This window comes from Cnephaeus nilssonii, assembly GCF_951640355.1.
Source record: "Cnephaeus nilssonii genome assembly, chromosome: 7".
In the NCBI taxonomy this organism is placed as follows: domain Eukaryota; kingdom Metazoa; phylum Chordata; class Mammalia; order Chiroptera; family Vespertilionidae; genus Cnephaeus; species Cnephaeus nilssonii.
Genome location: NC_137078.1, coordinates 69,579,688 through 69,601,698, shown reverse-complemented (window position 1 = coordinate 69,601,698; position 22,011 = coordinate 69,579,688). Strand labels below are relative to the sequence as shown.

General features: G+C 52.9%; 1 protein-coding gene across 3 annotated transcripts in view; it reads left to right on the top strand.

Annotated features, from left to right (window-relative positions):
* TTC39A (tetratricopeptide repeat domain 39A) overlaps positions 1-22,011 on the top strand; it is a 63,571-nt gene that overhangs the window by 4,937 nt on the left and 36,623 nt on the right. Inside the window, exons 1-5 of one of the 3 annotated variants that reach the window (XM_079776927.1) lie at positions 4,553-4,829; positions 13,781-13,885; positions 19,566-19,697; positions 20,635-20,711; positions 21,826-21,893. In XM_079776927.1, coding sequence (XP_079633053.1) covers positions 4,615-4,829; positions 13,781-13,885; positions 19,566-19,697; positions 20,635-20,711; positions 21,826-21,893 — 597 coding nt within the window. In that variant the 5' untranslated portion in view covers positions 4,553-4,614. Of the gene's footprint in view, positions 1-4,552; positions 4,830-4,999; positions 5,386-13,780; positions 13,886-19,565; positions 19,698-20,634; positions 20,712-21,825; positions 21,894-22,011 lie in introns of those variants that run through there. The other 2 variants (XM_079776929.1, XM_079776928.1) reach the window with 2 other exon arrangements.

The following is a 22,011-nucleotide window of genomic DNA, read 5'->3' as shown; positions in this document are numbered from 1 at the left end:
TGCACGACATTTATGCACTGGGGACGGGGGGGGGGGGGGAGGTTCCTCAGCCTGGCCTGCACCCTCTCACAGTCCGGGACCCCTTGGGGGATGTCCGCCTGCCAGCTTAGGCCTGCTCCCCGGGGATCCTTAGCACTGCGGTGGAGGTGGGAGAGGCTCCCACCACTGCCGCTGCGCTTGCCAGCCGTAAGCCTGGCTTCAGGCTGAGCAGTGCTCCCCCTATGGGAGCGCACTGACCACCAGAGGGCAGCTCCTGCATTGAGTATCTGCCCCCTGGTGGTCAGTGCACATCATAGCAATCAGTCGTTCCACCATCCGGTTGATTTGCATATTAGGGTTTTATTATATAGGATAGGATGGCCCTTCTCCAAGCCCCTCAGCCATCCTGGAAGGAGCCTTTCTGAAGAACGTCCACTTCTGGAGGAGCCAAATGTACGTCGTCCACATCTTCCCTCCCAGGAGAGAGGAAATTTCTCTCACAGCCCAAGACCCCCAGGCTTTCCTTTCCTTTTCCAAGATCAGCCTTTCTCAGCTGAACAGCAATGCAGAAGTCTATTCCTTTTAGGTAAAATCCTTCCTCCACCCTACAAGTGGTTAGTTTTGCCCCATGTCCCCCAACAATATGGTTATATCAGGACTTATGACACTGGGTGGGACATCAGGTCACAAGACACTTCATTCCTTCTGACTCCCATTTTCCTCCCTGGGGTGAAGTGTGTCCCTGCCTGTTCCCTTCCACAGCCTCGGGTTTGCCCCTTACTCCCTGGAAAAGTCGGCTCTGGCAAGCACCCACCGCCTATACGAATTCATCTCCAGCTAAGAAACACCATCCCCCAGACAGAGCATGTAAGTCTCAGGTCGAAGGTGACTCTGCTGTCTTTCCAAGAGAATGGATGAGTGCGTGCTTCCATTACACCTGGGTGACTGGAGGGCACACCCTCACACTGGCCCTGAGCACAGGTCAGGCCACTCAAAGGGGGATGGCATGTCCACAGGCTCAGTGCACAGAACTGCACTCAAATTGTCACCCTTCTCTTTCTCTTGCCACTGCCCTGTCCACCTTCTCTCCCGGAGACCCTCTGGATGAGGCCCCTGCCACCCCACTGCCTCAGTGATCTCGATAGTGCGCTGAGTGAACATGCATCATCCCCTTCAGTCCACTACAGCTCTGACTGGGGAGGGCTTGTCTCCAATTCTAATGGACGAGGAAATTGAGGCCTCCTCATGCTTTCTCAAATGCATAGACATTGGGGTTTTTTAGTACTAATTTTGTATTCAGCTCTTTAAAAGTATTTTCACAGCTTTTAGAGAACTTTGTTCATGTAGCAAATATTTACTGAGCACCTACCTCATGCCAGACACTGTTCTGGGCACTGGAAATAGAGAACAAAAATGAAGAAGAAAAAATCCCCCGCCCATGTGGAGTGTAGAATTTAATGGGGGAGAGACAGAGAATAAATGGATAGGCAAAATTGCAGGATGTCAGGTATCAAGGGCTATGGAAAAAATAATGCAGGGGACAGAAAGCTGAGGTATGAGGGCCGGAGTTCCATTTTAAGTAGAATGGTCAGGGAAGGCCTCACAGAGAAGGTGAACTTCAAGCCGAGATCTGAAGGAGGTTGTGTGAGGGGGTACTCGTGTGAGTATTTGCAGGCAGAGCATTTCAGGTGAAGAGCAAGTGCAAAGGGCCCAAGGGGGGAGATGCTGGCTCTTTGGAGAAGAGCAAGGAGACGAGTGTGGCTGAATAAGAGAGAGAAGGGAGCTGACATCAGAGAGAGGGATGGGGGTGCAGGTCTTGCAGGGCCTCGTGGCCATGGTGAAGGCTTCAGGGTGCAGGGTTTTGAACAGAGGAGTGACACGATCTGATCAGAGGGGTCTGGTGCTGTGTAAAGAGAAGACAACAGGGGACAGAGGCAGGGGCATGCTTTATGGGTCGGGAAACGAAAAATCAAAGAAGAATGATACGGCCCCGTTCCTGGTGCTTTCTGTATTTAACCTCATTTGATCCTTGCAACAACCCGGTGAGGGTGGTACCATCAAGATCCCCATTTCAGAGATGAAGTCGGGGTGTGAGGGCAGGAGTGTAAGCCCTGCCTTGCAAACTGCCCTCTAAACCACTCCCTGCCCGGCCTCAAGCTGGTAGGGCGACTTGCTTGGGGCTGCACCGCTAGACATGGTGGGCCAGCAGTCCAGCCAGATCTTCCTGGCGCTGGAGCCCAAGTTCTAACCCCTGACAAGATGCCACTCAAGGCCAGAAATCCCTCTGCCCCTTCTTTCCCATCAAAACTGGTTGTGGTCCCTGGTGCCTGACTGGGCTCCTTCCTTAGACCCACCCTAGGCAGCTCCTGGCGACCAGACTTGGAAAAGAGCTCCGATCCCAGAACAGAACCTCGGAGCAGGAGGACCCTTGAGCTCCTGGTCCAATCTTCTCTCCTCTTTGTATCGGGCAGGAAAATGAAAACTAAGGGCATCGTGGGGCAGTAACTTGCCCAAGGTTACACAGCTAGCGGGAGTCAGAGTCCATGGGGTGGGAGGAGGCGGGGCCGAGGAACAGGCCTAGAGCCTCCTCCAGGGCCCCTCTCCAGGGAATGTTTAAGAGCTGTGACTGTTAGAGCCTCTTCAAGAGCCCTTTGTTGACGAACCTGTTTACTTGTGAATTATTAATAAGCCTGTCGCCTGCGGGGTGGGGCTCATGCACTTTAAGACTGACTACCCGTTTTACAGTCAGCAGCTCAGGAGGGCTCCAGAGTGGGAGGGCTCGGGAGTCCTGGCCGGTGGAGACAGAGTGCTTCGTGCCAGGGAAAACCTGGAGGAAGGGGCTGTGAAGGGGGAGGGGACAAGAGGTCACCCAAGTACTGCACCATAAGCCTCACAGTATCCATGAGAGGTGGGCACATTTATCCCAGGTTTACAGATGGAAAGACTGAGGTCCAGAGCGGGAGAAGCAGCTCTGACTTCACAGCTTAAGCTCTTTCTCCAACGATGGCACCACTTTTCCCATGCTTACACCCTCATTTCTGTGACCCCCACCCCCATTTCCACACACTTTCCCCACAGGATAAAATACTCAAGACCGGGGTTTATGCTACGGCTAGACCTGAGTCTAAGTTACACTTGGTACCAGCCTCAGTGTTCTCATCTGTCGGAGGGAGATAAAGCTACTTCAGAGCTTTCTGGGGCATTCTGAGGCGGTTTCACTAAACAGATGTTTCCTGAGGGCCTTCTTGGGCTGAGACTTGGAACAGGTCCTTGAGGCCCCTCTTACACATGTGGCTGGTCTCACCGGCTTCATAAACCCCAGCATGCCCACCTCCAGCTTCCACCCACACTGTTCTCCCACCCGGTGCGCTCTTTCCCTGACGTCACTGTGTATAAACAATACAGACGTCAGGGTCAGCTCTGCCCAGCTTCCCCGGGAGGCCCCGGGCCCCTCCGGCCTCCGCAGCACCTTCCCTGAGCCGGATGTCTGTAGCCGGTGGTGGGGGGCACCTGCTCCTTGTAGTTAATTATCTTTTCGTGCCGATGTCTGGATCCCACAGGTGAGATGAACCTTGCCAGTGAGCATCTAGTCTCTGCTCACCTATGGGCAGGGTAAGCACTCGCTACCGTTGCAGATAGCCTGGCTTGGATTTAAACCGCACTCCCCTAAACCTCTCCCCTCCGCCTCCCAGCCCTACCTGCCTGGCTCTCCCGGGACCCACGAGCCCTCTTCCCACCACAGCTGCTTCTGCAAGCTCCCCCTTTTCCTCTTCTGACCTCCCAGAGCCAGGGCTGAGTCCCCGGTGCTGGAGTCCCTCCTCCTCCGGTCCCCTGCCTTTGAGAAGGGACTGCTCTCCTGGCAGCCACGTGGTCTGATGAGTCATGGTTGAGGGCATCAGGGGCCTGGGGGTGGTGGCTGGTTAACTCCTCAAGGGCCAGTGGTTCTTTCTGCCAGACCCGGTGAGCTTCAGCCCTGGCCCTAGACATATACCTCAGGGCTGGGCACATGGTGGGCATGTGAGGAGTGTTACAGGTGACTCTCACACAGGCCTGGGGGTCCAGGGGAGAGGGCGCCAAGGAGGCAAGAGTGTGAACTTTGTAGTCAGGAGGGCTGGGTTCCCATCACAACTTGCCATTTACTAGGTGAGTGGCCTTGAGCAAGTCACATGAACTCTGTGCCTCAGTTTCCCCATCTGTAAAATGGCCCCTATGGGGATCATTTGAGAAGGCGAGTGTGAGCTGCTGGCTAGCAGCAATGAGTGCTAACCGGCATTATTGTCCGCCTTTTTGTCTCCTCCGACACAGACACCAGTGGCCAGTGGGTGGGATTGAATCCACGCCCCACGCTGGAGGCCGGCACTCGGTCTGCATGAACGCCCCCCCCCCGCCCCCCAATGCCCGGTGCTGCAGGCTCAGGTCCCGGCGCTGCGGGCGGCTGCCTGGAGGAGGGGAGGGTGACAGGGGGTGGGACACATCCAGGAGAACTTTCTGGGCCCAAATCGGTAGGGCGGTGCGAGGAGGGAGCGAGCTCCGGGTCCCTGGGGGCTGCGCACCGAGGGTGCCGGCCTGGGCCGCGCCGGCCCCGGGCTCTCACCTGTCGGAGCCGGGGGTGGGGCGCATCCGCAGGCGGCGGCCATGGCCCCAGGCGCGGTGGGCAGCCCGCGGCCCGGCCCCGCCGCCTTCCCCGCCCCCGGCGCGCCCCTCCCCGGCCGCCGCGTCCGCAGCTCCGCCGCACAGCGCCCGGCCGGGTTCCCGCGGCCGCACCGGGGCCGCAGCTGGCGTCGCGGGGCCCGCGGCCCGCCCCCCTCCGCGATGAGCTCGGCCGGCTCCCCGGGCGCCCTGCCCGCCGGGTAAGTGCGCGGCCCCGATGGCCTGGGGGCGCGGGCCGGGCTGGGCCCGGGCGGGGGGGGGGGGGGCGCCGCGCCGGCCTCCCCGCGCCCCGCGGCCCGCACTGCGGCTTCCAGCCCCGCCGGCGGCCCCGCGCCCCCACCCGCCGTCTCCGAGCGCCGCCGCCGCCGCCGGGAGCGGGGAGGGGGCTGCGGGAACTCGCGGGGGAGTGCAGGCGCGGGCGACCCCGGTCGTCACTCCCTCTGGGCCCCAACTTTCTCCCGAATCAGTAGAAACAGGACGTCCTACGTTCAGAGCCGCCTTCCTCCCTAGTGGCGTTGACACCTGTGCGTGGACGCATTGCCACCTCGGTTACAGACGAGGAAACTGAGGCACGGCTCTCAGGAACCTGTCTTAGGTCACCAGGAGGCGAGAGGTGGGTCTGGGATTTGAACGCAGCTCCATTGGATGCCAGCGCCCCCGCCCGCAGGCCACACTGCCTCGTCTTCAGGGAGATTTAGAGCAGTTAAAAGGCTAAGAAACGAACCATTGGGCACAGCTGGAACCAGAGTAGTAAAGGTGGGTGTTGTCACTTTCAACGTGGCTCTCTCCCCCTCCCCCCTCACCCCAAACCCTGCAGGACCCCTCCTCTGCCCCCGTGGCAGTGACAGCTACTAACGGCTGGGAGGTAAGGAGCCACCCTGTGCCTTTCCTAGGCCCCAGTCGGTAGGGGCAGCTGCTGGGCGCCCGGACTGGGAAGGTTGCTGGGTGGAGATCTCACCCAGGTGAGCTGGGAGCGGTGCCCACCCAGCCTGGAGCCTCACCACCAGGGACAATATTTGCCGAGGCCTCAGGGCTAGCACTTGGACAGGCAGGTGACAAGGCTGTGCCAGCTAGGAGCCTCCACGGGGCCTGTGGGGTGCTCCAGGCTGAGGGCTTGGAAGTTGGGTGGCAGGGGATACCCTGGGCTGTAGAAGGTTGACTGCTAAGTCTTGACTTGACTTTTTGTTGTATGACTTCGGACAAGTCCTTTATCCTCCCTAGACTTATTTATTTTTAACTGACTTTATTGGGGTGACACTGGTTAATAAAGTTATGTAGGTTTCAGGTGTACAATTCTATAATACATTATCTGTATATTGTATTGTGTGTTCACCACCCCAAGTCAAGTCTCCTTCCATCACCATTTATCCCCCGCCCCTTTACTCTCCCAGCTCCCCCTACCTCCCTTTCCCTCTGGTAATCACCTTATTTCAATCTGACTGTAAGTTTACTTGGGGGTTGTTATTTTGTTCTTAACCCCTTCACCATTTTCACCCAGCCCCCAACCCTCTTCCCTCTGACAATTCTCAGTCTGTTCTCTGTATCTATAAGTCTGTTTCTGTTTTATTCGTTAGTTTATTTTGTACATTAGATTCCACATATAAATAATATCATATGCTATTTGTCTTTCTCAAACTGGCTTATTTCACTTAGCATAATACTCTCCAGGTCCATACTACACAAGCAGTCTATCTATAGATTCAATACAATTCCTATCAAGATACAAATGGCATATTTCACAGAACTAGAACACATATTCCAAAAATTTATATGAAACAAACACACACAAAAAACCCCAAATAGTCTCAGCAATATTGAGAAAAAACAAAGTTGGAGGAATCATGCTATCTGATATCAAAATATACTACAAGGTCATAGATACCAAAACTGCATGGTACTGGCATAAAAACAGACTACATGGAACAGAATAGAGAGCTCAGAAATAAACCCATGCCTGACAAAGGAGGCAAGAACAATGGGATAAAGATAGTCTATTCAATAAATAGTATTGGGAAAATTGATCAGATACCTGCAAAAAAAAAAAAAATGAAACTATACCACCAACTTACACCATACACAAGAATAAACTCAAAATGGATTAAAAACTTAATATTAGACTCAAAACCATAAAAGTCCTAGAATAAGCCCTAACTGGTTTGGCTCAGTGGATAGAGCGTCGGCCTGTGGACTGAAGGGTCCCAGGTTCGATTCCAGTCAAGGGCATGTACCTTAGTTGCGGGCACATCCCCAGTAGGGGGTGTGCAGGAGGCAGCTGATTGATGTTTCTCTCTCATCGATGTTTCTAACTATCCCTCTCCCTTCCTCAATAAAATATAATAAATAAATAAATAAAGTGATTTCTTAAAAAAAAAAAAAAAGTCCTAGAAGAAAACATGGGCAGTAAAATCTCGGACATTTTTCATAGCAATATTTTTTCTGATCTATCTTCTTGGGTAAGGGAGATAAAGAAAAAATAATGAGACTACATAAAACTAAAAAAATTTTTGCACAGCAAAGTAAACCATCAACAAAATGAAAAGACAACCCACAGAATGGGAGAACATATTTGCCAATGATACATCTGATAAGGGGTTAATATCCAAAATTTATTAAAAAACAAACAAACAAACTCATACAACACAAAAGAAACAAGCAATCCAACTAAAAAATGGCCAAAGGACCTCAATAAACACTTCTCCAAAGAGAACACACAGATGGCCAATAGACATATGAAAAGATGCTCAAGATCACTAATCATCAGAGAAATGCAAATTAAAACCACAATGAGATCACCTCAAATCTGTCAGAGTGGCTGCCATCAATAAATCAACAAACAAGTGTTGGTGAGGATGTGAAGAAAAGGGAACCCTCGTGCACTGTTGGTGGGAATGCAGATTGGTGCAGCCCCTGTGGAAAGCCGTATGGAGTTACCTCTTAAATTTAAAAATGGAACTGCAATTCTAGTTCTGGGAATATATCTGAAAAAGCCTGAAACACTAATTCAAAAGAATATATGCTTCCTCCCTAGAATATATGTTCACTGCTTCCTACCTAGACGTGTCCCTCCTTTGGAAAACAGGGGAGGCTGGGCTGGCCTGTGTAAATCTGGAGCCTGGTTAGGTCTCTCATGCCCAGCCCCGATGGAGTGCAACCCCACGGGGTCCAGGAAAGCAGTTTCCAGACCAGAAGCCAGGCGGGCAGGGCACCTATCAAAGAATTCTGAACTCCCAGGATTGAAGCCACATTCATCCCTCTTCCTTGCACGCTCACATCCTAGTCTGTGCCCTCTGGCTCCAACCCCAGGCTCCTTGCACTCTTCTAGCACTGGTGGGTCTTCCTCACCCTGAACCATACCTGCTTCCCTGCATGCCCTCCAGGTCCCACTTGTCTTTGAGGCCACACAGGTATATCTACCTCTGCCCCTGCCCCTGGTCAGTGCCATATGGTGGGTTCGGAGTAGAGTAGGGAGGGGCAAAGCAGTGCCACCTTCACTGTAGACACTCTTTCAGTCACTCAACAAACACCCCGGAGGCCTGCTCTGGGCCTGGCCCTGTGTATGAGGGTCAGTGGAGAACAAACCAAGCTTTCAATCTGCACCACTTTGAAAACCATGGACTATTTTAAGCCTTCAGAAAAATATAGCAAATAAAATGAGCTCCATGCCCCTGCCATGCAGCTTTTCCAGATATTAACATTGTGCCCCATTTATTTTATTTTTTATTATCATATTTTTTTGTTAATCCTCACCAAGGATATTTTTCCATTGATTTTTTTTTTTAGAGAGAGTGGAAGGGAAGGGGGAGAGACAGAGAGAGAAACATTGATGTGAGAGAGACATCTGCACGCACCCAGACCAGGGCGGGAAATTGAGCCTGCAACTGAGGTACGTGCCCTCGACCAGAATCGAACCCAGGACCCTTCAGTCCTCAGGCTGACACTCTAATCACTGAGCCAGACCGGCTAGGGCCCCGTTTATCTGATAGTCTTCTTTTAGAGAAATAAGCCGTGGCAGAGACGGTTGAAGCCTCTTTCGGCCCTCCTCCCCACTTACCTCTACAGAGATCATTGCCATCCTGAATTTTGGTTTTATCATTTTTATCTGTTTTTATTCTTTTGCTGAGTGTGTGTAAGTCTAAAAAAGATATGTAGTTTGTTCTTACTTTAAAAGTTGTATACAAATGGAGTCCTACAGCATGAATCATTCTGCAGCTTTTCCTCACTCGGCCTCAGGTTTCTGAGATTTAGTCTTCCTGATCCTGGCGGCTCTGGTCCCCATTTGCCCTGCTGGGATGATACACCACTCGATGTGAGACTCCCATTTGCTTATTTACCCAGCCTCCTTGGTGAGCACTGAGGTGGTTCCCAGTGTCTTGCTGTTCAGACAATGAACATTCTCATACAGTTGTCCTTTACACATATGTGAGGGTTCTTCTAGGTTGCCCACAGGAGTATAATCACAGGGGTCCTAGGATATGTATACTCAATCTTTTAAAGTTACTTACTAGTAGTTTCATTATAAAAGTGGAGCTACTCAATAAAAGAAATGATGGAAATATGTAATCTTGGGGGAAACATACTAGTCACTAACTTTTTCTGTGAACTTCTTACTGTGCTTTACATTGTCTCAGTTGTTCCCCCCCTCCCATTTGATTGCTGGGGAAACAGGCTTCTAGAGGGTAAAGCACCTTGCCATGTTTCTCCAATAAGGAAGTGCTGAGCTGCAGCTGCAGTCCAGGGCTGTCTGCCTTCAATCCTCTTGGATGCCACGCTGCACTAGGCCACGCCACCTCACTCCATGACCCGTGATATCTGCTTTATGCAGAGCGAAAGGGGAGTCTTTGGAAGTAGAGTCACAATCATATTTGCAATTTAGAAAGATCGCTTTAGAAGTGCTAGGTCCCCACAGACCCATTGCCCGACCCTCTGAGCCATCGCTCCCCCTGAATGGTGAGGCAGGAAGTAAAAAGCCAGCTCTGACTCCCTCTGCTCCCTGAGTGACGTCCTTGCCCTGCCTCCACTGTCCCACCCCCACCTCACCCCAGGGCAGGGGGTTTCTGTCGGGAGCTGGGACTGAGGGTTCCCCAGCTCCTCCTAGCCCTGCCTATCAGGCACTAAAGGTAGCAGTTTCAGGCAGATTACAGCAGGGAGGGGAGAGGGGAGGGGAGAGGGAAGGAGAGAGCTCCAAGCTGTCTGATGCTCCCCCTCAGCCTCCAGAACTCTTCTTACCTGGGCCTTAAGCCCCTCCCCCACTGTGCCAAGGCTCCTGCCATTGGTCACCAGCCCTGCTTCCTGCTCCATCAGCTTAGTTCCCCCTCCAATCCTCTGTTCCCCCAAGGCACACTGGAGAGGTTACCGTCACCACTGGGGAGCTCAGGAATATATTGGCCTGGCCCAGCGAGGTGGCCTCAGCAGAAAGCCCTGGAAGACGCAGGGAAAGCCTGCGGACAAGTGGGGACCTCAGTCAGCCCGGAGAGGGGAAAGACGTGGCGAGGGTGCTTTTGCAGGAAGCATTTCTGACTTCCAGGCTCCTGAGCGGAGCAGGATAGGCTCCTGTCTTCACTTCCTTATCTTTCAAATGTAGTTAAGAGCACCTGCCTCTTGGGGCTGGTGGGAGGGTTGAGTGAAATAATTAGTCATCAATTTGGATAACTTAGTGATATTTTCGTGGTAGTGGTGGGTGGTTGTTAGTGCTGTTATTAAATCAACGGGGCCAGCTGTCCCTAGCCTTCCTGCGCTCCCAGCCAGCCAGCTGCCCCCCCATCCCCCACCCATCCAGCAGGCCCTCCAGAGGCCTGTCTTCCTGCCCTGCCCTACAGCTCGGGCCTCCTCCTCACGCTGGTATGCCTCCAGCCCTTGGCTCACACTCTGTCTCCTTCTTGGACTTTTTTCCCTTCATCTTGTCCTCATTTCAGTGCCATCTTTTCCAGAAAGCTTCCTTGAAAGTCTCACCCCCACTTCTGGGCCTCTTCAGCCCAGTGATTCCCAGGAGCCTCTGCCTGCAACTGTCCTTCCTATAGACCATGAGTTCCTGGGTCTGCTCTGAGTCCCCGGGCCTGGCCTAGAGCCAGAGATTAGTGGGTATTTGGGACGGGGGCGGGGGGGGGGGCAGGACATCAGTCCCAGGGCCTCCCCAAAGCAGCTTCCAGTCGGAGAGGTCAGCTCAGACCCAGCTCACTACAGTTAAGAAGAAGGGGTGCTGGGAATATGTGCCTCTGTGTTGTCCGTCCATCTGTCTGTGCCTCTTTCTCTCCAGGTTGTTCCTTGTAGGGGGGTGGAGGTGGTGGTAGGGGGTGTTGCACAGAAATGGGAGGCAGGCTTGGCTCTGGAATTGGGCAGAGAAGCACATAAGCCAGGACAACAGACTGGACTCCCTGGGCTGAGCTGGTGGGCACTGGCTCACGCAGCATCTCGGGTTAGAACCCATGTTTGGGCACGTGACCTTGGCCAAGTCACCTCTTCTCTGTGCTTCAGTCTCCTCCCCTGCAGTGGGGTTAATAACCTCACTTCACAGGGCTTAGTGAGGGCTCAAGGAGAGAATGCCAGTTAAACACCTGGGGCCGTAAGTACTCACTGCTCTTCGTTGAGTCATCCAACTGAGATGGGTGGACTGAACACCAAGCTGGGCCCTGGACCAAAGGAAGGCACGGCCCCTGCCTCACGACGAGAGGGACAGGGGCTGCTTCCCGTGGGGCCATTTTGGCCACAGAAAGGAACTTGGTCTTTATCCTAAGAGCAATGAGAAGGCAGTGAAGGAGTTCAAGTCTCGGCTGTTATGGGAGGGACGGATTAGAGGGAATAACACTTCCAACATTCTTCCTTAAAAACATCCACCGAGAGGCTGGATTGGTTACAACAAACATCCTTTAAAATACATTCCTGAGCGTCTACAGAAGTAACAGAAATCCTCTTGAGCCAACAATAAAGAGGGAGCTCAAATCAGGCTGGTCAATGAGATGAAGCCACAGCAACCCGGGGGTATTTGCAAATTCCAGAAACCCAGATCTTTGAGTTTTAACGGCCACTCAAGGGATGGGAAAGAAGGCCCTGGGGCTGCCCACCCACAGTGCCAGGGTTGGAACAGAGCCTCCCGCCCTCCGCGTGAAGCCGGGACCTCCAAAGGGTGGCCTCAGCAAACAGGGGCATTGACCAGGAAAAACATCCACCACCGCACAGGGCGACAGCAGTTCTGATGGGGACAAAGGTTCCCTGGGGAGTTATAAATGCTGCCCTCTCACACATTTTGGGTTTGAAAACACACTACCTTTGTGGTCCTGAAAATGCTAAATTTAAAAAGTAACTTAAGTGGTCTCAGGGAGGTAGTGTCCCAGGGAACCTGGCAAAATGAATGAAAATCCTAACTTGAGGAGCATGTCCTCATCCCAAATGATCTCATCAAATAGGAGCTCATGGGAAAAATACAAAACACACAAGCAAACAAGTCACTGTGAGCGATAGGCGCCAGAAGCAAGAAATCGTTTCTCTGAGAGTCTAAGATACCAGAATTGACACACAGAATATAAATAATTGTGTTTAAAATATGTAAAGAAATCAAAGGTGAAACAATAAAGCAGGGAAGAAAATACTGCCCAAGATGGCCAAGCAGATTTGAAAAAGAACAAAGTGGAATTTCTGGAGATGAAAAATATAACCACTGAAATGAAAAACTCAGTGGACAGGATAAGTAGCAGATTAGACACATCTAAAGAGAATTTGTGAAATGGAAGAGCTAAAGAAATTCCTCAGACTCTCACAAAGAGAGTCAAAGAGGTAGAGTTAAGAGACATGAAATATAGAATAAAATGGTCTAACACAGAGAGAGAAGGGATAGGAGGGGCGGGAGTGGAGGGAGAGTCTCCCATCAGACCAGGGTAAAGATGCTGGTGGCCTGCACTGGAGGACACTGGGCACAGAAGGGATGGGTTAAGAGATGTTCAAAAGGGAGAATTGATAGGGCTTAGGGATGGAGTAGGTGATAGAAGCCAGAGAGAGGCATCTGTGGATGGCTATCAGATTTCTGGCTTCAAGAGATAGGTAGAGGGATTCATTAAAGACTGGGGGAGAACAGATTTGGGAGAACAAACAAGAGTTCAATTCTAAGCAAGACATGTTTCAATTTGCCTGGGAAGATCTGCTGATGCATCACAGAGGGGAGACATTAGAGCTGGGCCTTAAGGTATGTGTAGGAGTTTATCTGGTGGAGAAAGGACTTTCTCTTTTTTGGGGGAAAAGAATCTCCTTTCAGCAAGATCATCGAGGCCCATTTTGGAACCTTTGCTCACTCAAACGAGACCTTGAGAAGAGACATTCTCAAAATCTTCAGATAGGACTTCGGGGTCCCCTAGTTTCATCTCTCATTTTCAAATGGGGAAGCTGAGGTCCAGAAAGGTCAGAGGTTTGTTCTCCTAGCCTAAGATTCTTCATTCACTTAATATTTATCAAAAACTCACGTTGTACCAAGATACTGGGTGCTGGGGATACAGCAGTGAACAAAACAAAGATTCCTGCCCTCAGGAGGCTTATATTTTAGTGGAAAGAGACAGACTATAAACACAAAAATAAGTTAAAAATATATGTCAGAAGATGGTCAGAGCTATAGCGAAGGGTAAGGACTGGAATACGTTGAGATGCCACTGGGAAGGTGACCCTTGGGCATAAAAGGCCCCTGGCAGCTCTTACGTTCTGCCCGCTGGAGCCCATTGTGACAGTGTCTCTAGGTTCTAGAGTGCAGGCCCGGGGGGCAGGAGAAGGCCTGAGAAGGAGGGAGAAAAGGACGGACGTGGGATTTAGTGGGTGGGCTGTGCCCCCCAGAGGGGAGGCAGAAAAGCCCAATGGGTCAGAGGGGCCACAAAGATTCTCTTTACCCTCGGGATAGGTAAGATACCTTTATTTCTGAGCTTTCCTTGCTCCCCTGTCCTCGCTCCCCCAAACCTCTCCCCGTTCTCAGGTGCCACCCCATTCTGCTCTCCTCCCTCCCACTGTAGGAACACTCAGAGGTGGGTCCACACTGTCCTTGTGTCCCCGCGGGCAGCCTGGGGGAGCTCCTGACAGGCTTCCAAGGCCCACCGAGGAGTCCGGTGGTCCCTGTGAGGCTCTGTGTCAGCCAGGGGTGGGGTTGAAGGCCCCGTCTCACACCCCGTGTCTCTCTCATCAGGACGCCCGTGAACAGCCTCCATGAGGCCCTGGACCAGTGCATGACCGCCCTGGACCTCTTCCTCACCAACCAGTTCTCCGAAGCACTCAGCTACCTCAAGCCCAGGTGAGGCTTAAGCCCAGGCAGCGGGTAGGAGGCGTGCGTGCACAGGCGCTTGTGTGAGCCCACGTATGGGGGTAGGGATGGGGGTGGTTGCGTCATGGAGAACCTGAGTTCTGCTGTGAGGGGATCCCCATGGAACTGAATGCCTTCAACCTCTGGGTCACCGTGACCCCCTGAGAGTCCCATAGAAATGGCTCAGGCTCCCCACTCCACAGCTGTGAGCCGCCAGGCCTCCCCAAGGCCACCGTGACTTCCTTCCCCTTCGGTCCTTTCGGCCTCTTCTCCTTCGATGTCTTGTTCCCACTGAATCCACTGGGGGTTTCCCTGCTATCAGTTAACACAGCCCCTTTTTATTTTCCTCTAAAGCGCTAAAGACTTGAGCTGCCTTTACGTAAGCCTTGTAGGGTAATAATGATGGTTAGTCATTAATTCTTCTAGCATTTACTGCCTTATTTCTAAATAATGTGCTTATACTGCTCTGTTTTTAAATTTTTTTTGCAGTTTTTCAAAAACTGAAATTGAGATAAAATTCAGGTACCATAAAATTCCCTCTTTTGTTACTTTTTACTTTTTAAACATCATCTATTGGTAAATAAGTTAGCTTTCATTAAAAAAACAAAAACACACCTTTATTGATTTCAGAAAGAAATAGGGAAGGAGAGAGAGGAAGAGGAAAAAAACATTGATTTGTTGTTCCACTTATTTATGCATCAGTAATTGATTTTTGTATGTGCCCTGACTGGGGAACCGAACCCGCAACCTTGGTGTATTGGGACAACACTCTCACCAACTGAGCTACCCAGCCAGGGCAGAAGTTAGCTGTCTTATACCTCTGCCCCATCTCCCTTCCCTCATCCCCCGCTTACCATTCTATCACAGTGTTTGGCTAGATCAATAATAAATGTTTGCATTATTATAACCATGTAGTTAATGCTCCTCAAAGATTGTAAGACTGCATTTCCTTTCTAGAATTAATCGTTGTCTCCTAACTTGCTATACGTATTCCCTGAACGCTTTATAACCGCTCCATCAGATCACGCTATTATGAGTTTCCCCCTAAATGTGCAGACATATCAGGTGAGCACTCAGTTTTTCCTTTTCCTGGAAACCCATCTCCTGCAGGACAGACAGGTCTGCCGGCCGCCTCCCAGCGGCCTCCTGCAACTCTCTCTGCTTTCCTCTTTGCTCGATCCCAGCCTTTTCTCTCTTGTCTCCTTCCTCATTTTATCAGAGTATGTTCCTCCAGAATTTTTTTTTTTTATTGAGGTATTATATGTGTACATATCTTACCATTGCCCCACCCCCACCCCACACCCATACATGCCCTCACCCCCCAGAGTTTTGCGTCCATTGTTTATGCTTATATGCATGCATACAAGTCCTTCGTTTGATTTCTTATTTCCCCCACCTCTCCCTAACTTTCCCCCTGTAATTTGAAAGTCTGTTTGTTGCTTTACTGTCTCTGTATCTATCTTTTTGTTCATCAGTTTATAATGTTCTTTATTATCCATAAATGAGTGAGATCATGTATTTTTCTTTCATTGACTGGCTTATTTCACTTAGCATAATGTTCTCCAGTTCCATCCAGGTTGCTGCAAATGATGAGAATTCCTTCTTTTTATGGCAGCATAGTATTCCATTGTGTAGATGTACCACAGTTTTCTGATCCAGTCATCTGCTGACGGGCACCTAGGCTGTTTCCAAATCTTAGCTATTGTAAATTGTGCTGCTATGAACATAGGGGTGCATATATCCTTTCTGATTGGTGTTTCTAGTTTCTTCGGATATATTCCCAGGAGTGGGATTACTGGGTCAAATGGGAGTTCCATTTTCAGTTTTTTGAGGAAACTCCATACTGTTCTCCACAGTGGCTGCACCAGTCTGCATTCCCACCAGCAGTGCACGAGGGTTTCTTTTTCTCCGCATCTTCGCCAACACTTGTCGTTTGTTGATTTGTTGATGATAGCCATTCTGACAGGTGTGAGATGGTACCTCATTGTTGTTTTGATTTGCATCTCTCGGATAATAAGTGACTTTGAGCATGTTTTCATGTGTCTCTTGGCCTTCCTTCTGTCTTCTTTTGAAATTTCTTTTTTTTATTATTAAAAAAAAGTTCCTCACCAGAGGATATATTTTTCATTGATTTTTTTAAGAAAGAGTGAAAGGGAGGGAAGGAGAGAGGGATGGAGGGAGGTATGTGCCCTTGACCGGGAATCGAACTCTTGACCCTTTGGTGTGACGGCTGATGCGCTAACCACTGAACACATTTAAGACTCCAGAGGCAGAGCCATTCTGTGGGATGAGGAGGAGGTCAAGGTGTGATCCAGGGGATGGGGTGATTGGGCACCTGGTGCTGGTTCATTCAGCAAAACCTCATGAGCTCACCCAGGTGCCCAGCAGCATGCTGGGCTCTGGGGCTGCAATACTGGGCAAGGCCTGGGCTGTTCTCAGCGAAACAAGCAATAAGGGGGGCCAGGATTTATACCTGGACCCCAACTCACGTGGGGAGGGGCTGGTCAGGAAGGCTTTAGGACTGGCCACATAATTTCTGGGGCTCATTGCAAGATGAAAATATGGGGTCCTTTGCTCAAAAATGATTAAGGATTTCAAAGCAGCAATAGCAGAATATAAAACCAAGCATGGGGCCCTTTTAGGCATGAGGCCAGTGTAACTCACAGATCACACACCACGAAGCCAGCCCTGGATGGCCTCCTGGAGGAAGTGACATTATGCTAAGATGGGCTGGATGAGGAGGAGGCAGCCAGGTGGAGAGGACATTTCTAGGCAGAGGGAACAGGTTGTACAGAGGCCCGGCAGAGATGGAGGGAGGGGCTAGTGTATTTGAGGAGCAGAGTCACTTGGCCTGGGTGGAGTGAGGGAGCTGAAGCAGGTCCCAGAAGGGAGAGGGCTGGGTGATTGAAGGTGGACGAGGGGTTTGAGTCCCCTAGAACAGCGGTCGCCAACCTTTCGGACCTCACGGACCACCGGTTGGCCACTGCTGTCCTAGAAGGAGCGTGGGCTGGAGAGGAGGGCGGTGAGGTGGGGTCTGAGAGGACCAAAACGTGGGAGGGGTGGGCTTTACGGAGAATAAAGTAAATAGAGAGGCTTGGAAGCAGGGGGGCTGCCTCTGCCTTCCGGCCTGGAGCCGCCTTGCCCAGAGAGGCCCTCAGAGTGTGCCTTAGGCTGGGACCCAGGTAGGAACGCGCCCAGGAAGGATCAGTGAGGGTCGGGTCAGAGTCGGGAGGCCCAGATAATGGGGACAAGGCTGGCTGACAAGTAGCTGACAAGGCCCAGAGCCTTGGCTACTGGCGGAGGAGGGCAGGGCTGGAGGCCACGGGGCTTAGCTGACCTCCAGGTGGCCAAGGAGCCCCTGGTTCCATCACCAGCTCTTCTGAGGGCTCTTCCAGTGCCCTCCCCATCTTGATAGCTGGTCCAAGCCCAAGCGGTGAGCCCCCCAGGGGGCGTGATGCTCCATGGCCGGGTCCCGTTCAGAGCTGAGGGGCTGTTGCTCCCAGGGGTCTAGATGCTATGTGTGCAAACAAGAACGTGGCGTGTCTGAAGTCAGGGAGGTTTTCATTCCTCTGTGTCCCAAATCCCAGTCCATACCATAGTGGGGAGCTTCCGGGTGGTGGGCTGGGAGGGGCCAGGAGCGCGTGCTGTGGCCTTGGCCTCAGACTGGAAATTCCACTTTGCCTGCCAGCTGCCCAGGGGGCTGTTCTTCCTCCTGGGCCCAGCACCAGACTGGGCTCAGCAGGTGGGGCTGAGTCCCTGGCCTCAGGCCTGGGGAGGGGGGTGGTATTAGGGGAGAGAGGAAGAGAAAGGCGGGGGCTTGAGAGTCAGAGAGGCCTGGTGGCAGGGGGTTATCTGGGGAAGCATAGGTCTGTGTGTTAAAAGATACCCCCCTTTAAGGAGTCAGCTTTTATGCAGGGCAGTGACCCTTGACTCTGGCAGGACATGGAGGAGCTCACATTTGTTGATCATCAGCGATATGGCCCTGGCCTGGCATCCTCTTTAAGCCAACCAGAGTCCTGGCAGAGAAGGGTCACGGTATCCATGTTACAGAGGAGGAACCAGAGGCTCAGAGAGGCTACAAGACTCACCAGGACCATACGGCTGGTGACTGGCAAGGCCAGATCCCACCCTGTGTCTGAGGGACTCAGAAGCCTGCGTTCCGCCCCCACTGCAGGCCGTGGCCTCCTTTCCAGGAGCCACTGCCCTCAGATTAAACAAAGATCTGGCGGGGAGGGCAGCTCCCAGGCTGGGGAGGGGTGGGGCCGGCCAGCCATTGGTTTCCTTCAGTCTTTAACACCCTCACCTGAGGGTGACCCAGAAGTAAAAGAGCAGCTTAGCTTCCAGAGGTGTTTTGAGAATGAGAATAGCAGGAAAATGGGTAAAATCACGTGATTTTTCCATCGGATAGTCTATAAACCTTAGTCATCTCTCTGCCCTGAAGTTCCCAGCATAGCCTGGCACGGAGGAGGTTCCTAAGTAATTAATGAGGGGATGCAGGGAAGGGAGTGAAACCACTGCAGCACCTACTGTGTGCCAGGTAAGGGTGCTCCCAGCCAGCCCACAAGGACCCAGGCAGGCCAGCATGATGGTTCCCATTTTGCAGGAACATAAATCAAGGCCCAGACACGTTCTGACTTCTCGAAGTACAGAGAGGGACTGGCACTGTTCTCCTTCCAGCTTGCTTGCTGCTCTCTCCAGGTGTTAGACTCAATGTTCCCCACCCCGCACCCCAGTCCCAACACACCCTTTAGCTGAGGAGGCTGGGGGGAAGGCTTCCTGCCTGAGGTACACTGGTGCTGAGGACAGAGATGCATCCTGCACAGGCTCTGTCCCTGGGGCGCCCACCGTCTGGGGAGGGAGCTGTGACTCTGCGGATACACGCTCCGTTTGAGCCTCTCCGCAGTTACAGACACATGCTCCCTGAGGAGGGAGCCCAGGGTTCCAATTGGCCCTGATACTCAGGGAACAGGAGGGGAGGGGAAGGATATTTCAAACTGAGGGAACAGCATGTACAAAGACCTGGGAGGAGGGAGACTGTGGGATTTTCTTGAGGAGAGCACATGCGGTTCAGTCTTGAAAGCGACCAGATCACAGGGCAGAAGCAGAAGTGACAGGACCACTGGGCTGGAGAGGTGGGCGGGGCCTGCATTGTGTGGAGCCTCGGACACAAGTGTTCTCTCTTGGGATGTGGAAGCCTGGAGGTGTAACCGGAGAGGCTCAGCCTGAGAGCAGCGTGACCTGAGGGTGGACTGGGAAAGGCAGGCGGTGGGAGGAGGAGGTCCCTGGAACCGGCAGTGGGGAAGCCCAGGGGTGGGGCTGAGGATAGGAAGGATCCCATGGACAAGACTTGGGCAGGTGCAGGCGGGAGGGGAGGCAGAAGGTAGAGGCGGGCCCTGCCGGAGTGCTGGGCAGTGCGGCCTGAGGCCAGTTTTGAGTCTTCACAGCAGCCTGTTGCTGTTATCTCTACAGAACAGAAGAGAAACTGATTTGGAATGTCACTTATAGCCACTTTGCTGGGATCCGAGGTCTTTAGACCTCGGGCAAGTCTCTTCCCTCCCTGGACCTCCCTTAGCCCCAGGCAGAATGGGAGGGGGCGGTGGGCAGTTGGCACAGGGCCAGCTGTCCCTGAAGTTCTAGGAGTTGGTGCTCCCATGTCCTTTCTCTCTGGCAGAACCAAGGAGAGCATGTACCACTCACTGACGTATGCCACCATCCTGGAGATGCAGGCCATGATGACCTTTGACCCTCAGGACATCCTGCTCGCTGGCAACATGATGAAGGAGGCGCAGTTGCTGTGTCAGAGGTCGGGCTCTGGGGCAGACAGGGCTGGGGGGTCCTGAGGCCCATCCTGTCACCCTGGCCTATCCCAGTGCCTAAAATGCCGTGAGGAGTACTGCTCCTTTTGACGAAGAGGCTGTGTCCCCAAGGCTAACAGCCGGCCCTTCAGCACGGCCTCAGGAACCTGGTTATCTGAGCCACTCACTGGGCTCCCAGGGCCAGGCCTGATGAGGAGGAGACAAATCCTGGCTCTGTCATTAATAACTCTTTGGCCTTAGGCTGGTCCCTCTGGGGTCTTGACTTTCCCGTCTATAAAATGGGTGCGATGACAGGGTTGTCATGGGCACTGAATGAAAATACAAGTCACAGGACCTGGTGTGTAATTGGTGTTCAGTATATGTTACTGCTTAAATGAATGACTCAATAGACCCTGAGTGTTTGTGCACAGGTGACTATCACTCATTGGGCACACAATCATGCTTGCCCTAGGCCAGTGGTCGGCAAACTGCGGCTCGCGAGCTGCAGTTTGCCGCTCTGTTGACTAATGAGTTTGCCGACCACTGCCCTAGGCTATGCCCTGTGCTGGGTGCTGGTCACCCAGCGAATCACCAGACCCCAGCCAGTTTGATGCTCACGTTGCCTGGTGGGAAGACAGGCATAAACAGTAGCATCCCAGTGTGATGTAGGGAAGCACTAGGGGTTCTAGGGGTTCAGCTGGAGGAGAGGGAAGGCTTCCTGGAGGAGGTGATGCCAGAGCTGGTTTGTGAAGGATGACTAGCAGCAGAGGAGGGAGGAGAGGGGGCTCCAACCAAGGCAACAGCAGGGCCCAGGTGTGAGAAAGCCCTGGATCTAGAGAAGTCGCCAGGGGTTCAGCGTGGAGAGTCCCAGGGGAGGGGCAGGAGCTCACCTGGGACCCTCACTCACATTCCCTGAATGACCAGAGGCTCCTTCCTCCTCTTCAGGTACCGGAAGAAGTCCTCTGTAACAGATTCTTTCAGCAACCTGGTGCACCGCCCCACCATGGATCAGTTCACGGAAGGTGTGGCACCCAGATGTCTTCTCAACCCTGCTGGCCCCGGGCAGCCCAGTTCCAGGCCCCGGGAGGGGCAGGAAGGGCGGTCACCCTCCCAGTCTCGCGGAGGGGGCTGAGCCCTGGCCTGATGCTGGGACACACATGGGGTTTGAGGAGTGGCTCTCTGGTGAAGGGGGAGCCAATAAGCCTCTTGCCTGCTGGCATCACCTGCCGAGGACCTGGAAGACAGCGCAGGAGTCTGTGTGCTTTGCTCCTCGGGCCAGGGTGCCCGAGCACTGTGTGCAGTTAGTTTTCTGGTTTAGGTAGCAGTGACCTCGTCTGCCCCAGCGGGAATGTGGTTTTAGAAGGTGACACCCGGGACAAGGCAGCTGAAGGCAGTGGAAGATGGTCTGTGTGGCCAGAGCCATGTGGCGTCTTTGTGTCCCACGCGCCAGTCCCGGGGGTAGCAGCAGGCAACCATGAACAATTTGGGGCTCTTCAATAGAGAGGCACCTCGAGAGCCCTAGAAGGTTCCACCAAGAAACAATGCATGTGATGGTGCCATTCCCTCCTTCATACCTCCCATGGCTCCCTGCTGCCCACAGGACCAAATCTGTAATTCCCCACCAGTGTTCAGGTCCCTCTGCAAGTGGCCTCTCCTTCCCCCCCGCCCCCACCTCACCCACTTCAACATCCTGGGCCTCAGCCGTCCCTCAACATTGGAATGGTTTGGCTCTCCTGGGCCTCTTCCCTTTTCAACCCAAATGCCCTGTCTTCTGGAAAGCGTCCCTGGCTGTGAGGTCTCCTTCCCTTGCTCCCACAGCTTCTTCGTTCATCTGTTCACCCAGCACCTTCTCCTTGCCCGGCCTCCGCGGGGTGTTGGTGCACAGCCACAGCGGGGCTTGGAGGACAGGAGAGCAGCTGAGGGCCCTGTGCTGACATCCTGGGTGTTGGGTGGGGGAACCAGGTGGAAGACCAGGGGCAGGAAATGCAAGCAAAGAATTCAGACCAGCGTGAGCACTGCAGAACCTGACCTGGGTGATGGGGTGGAGGGCGTGGGAAGTGGCGGTGGGGAGGATTTGGCCCAAGCTTCCTGCCAGGAGTCCCAGGAGGCCACAGGGTTTTGGTTTTCTCCCCACAGAGGAAATCCACGCTGAGGTCTGCTACGCAGAATGCCTGCTGCAGAGAGCAGCCCTGACCTTCCTGCAGGTAGGAACCCTCTACTTATACAAGCAGCCTGGGGAGTTCAGAAGATGGGCCACCATGTCAAAGGCAGAAGGGTCTACAGCAGCCACGATCAGTTCCCTTGGGGTTCAACAAGGACTGA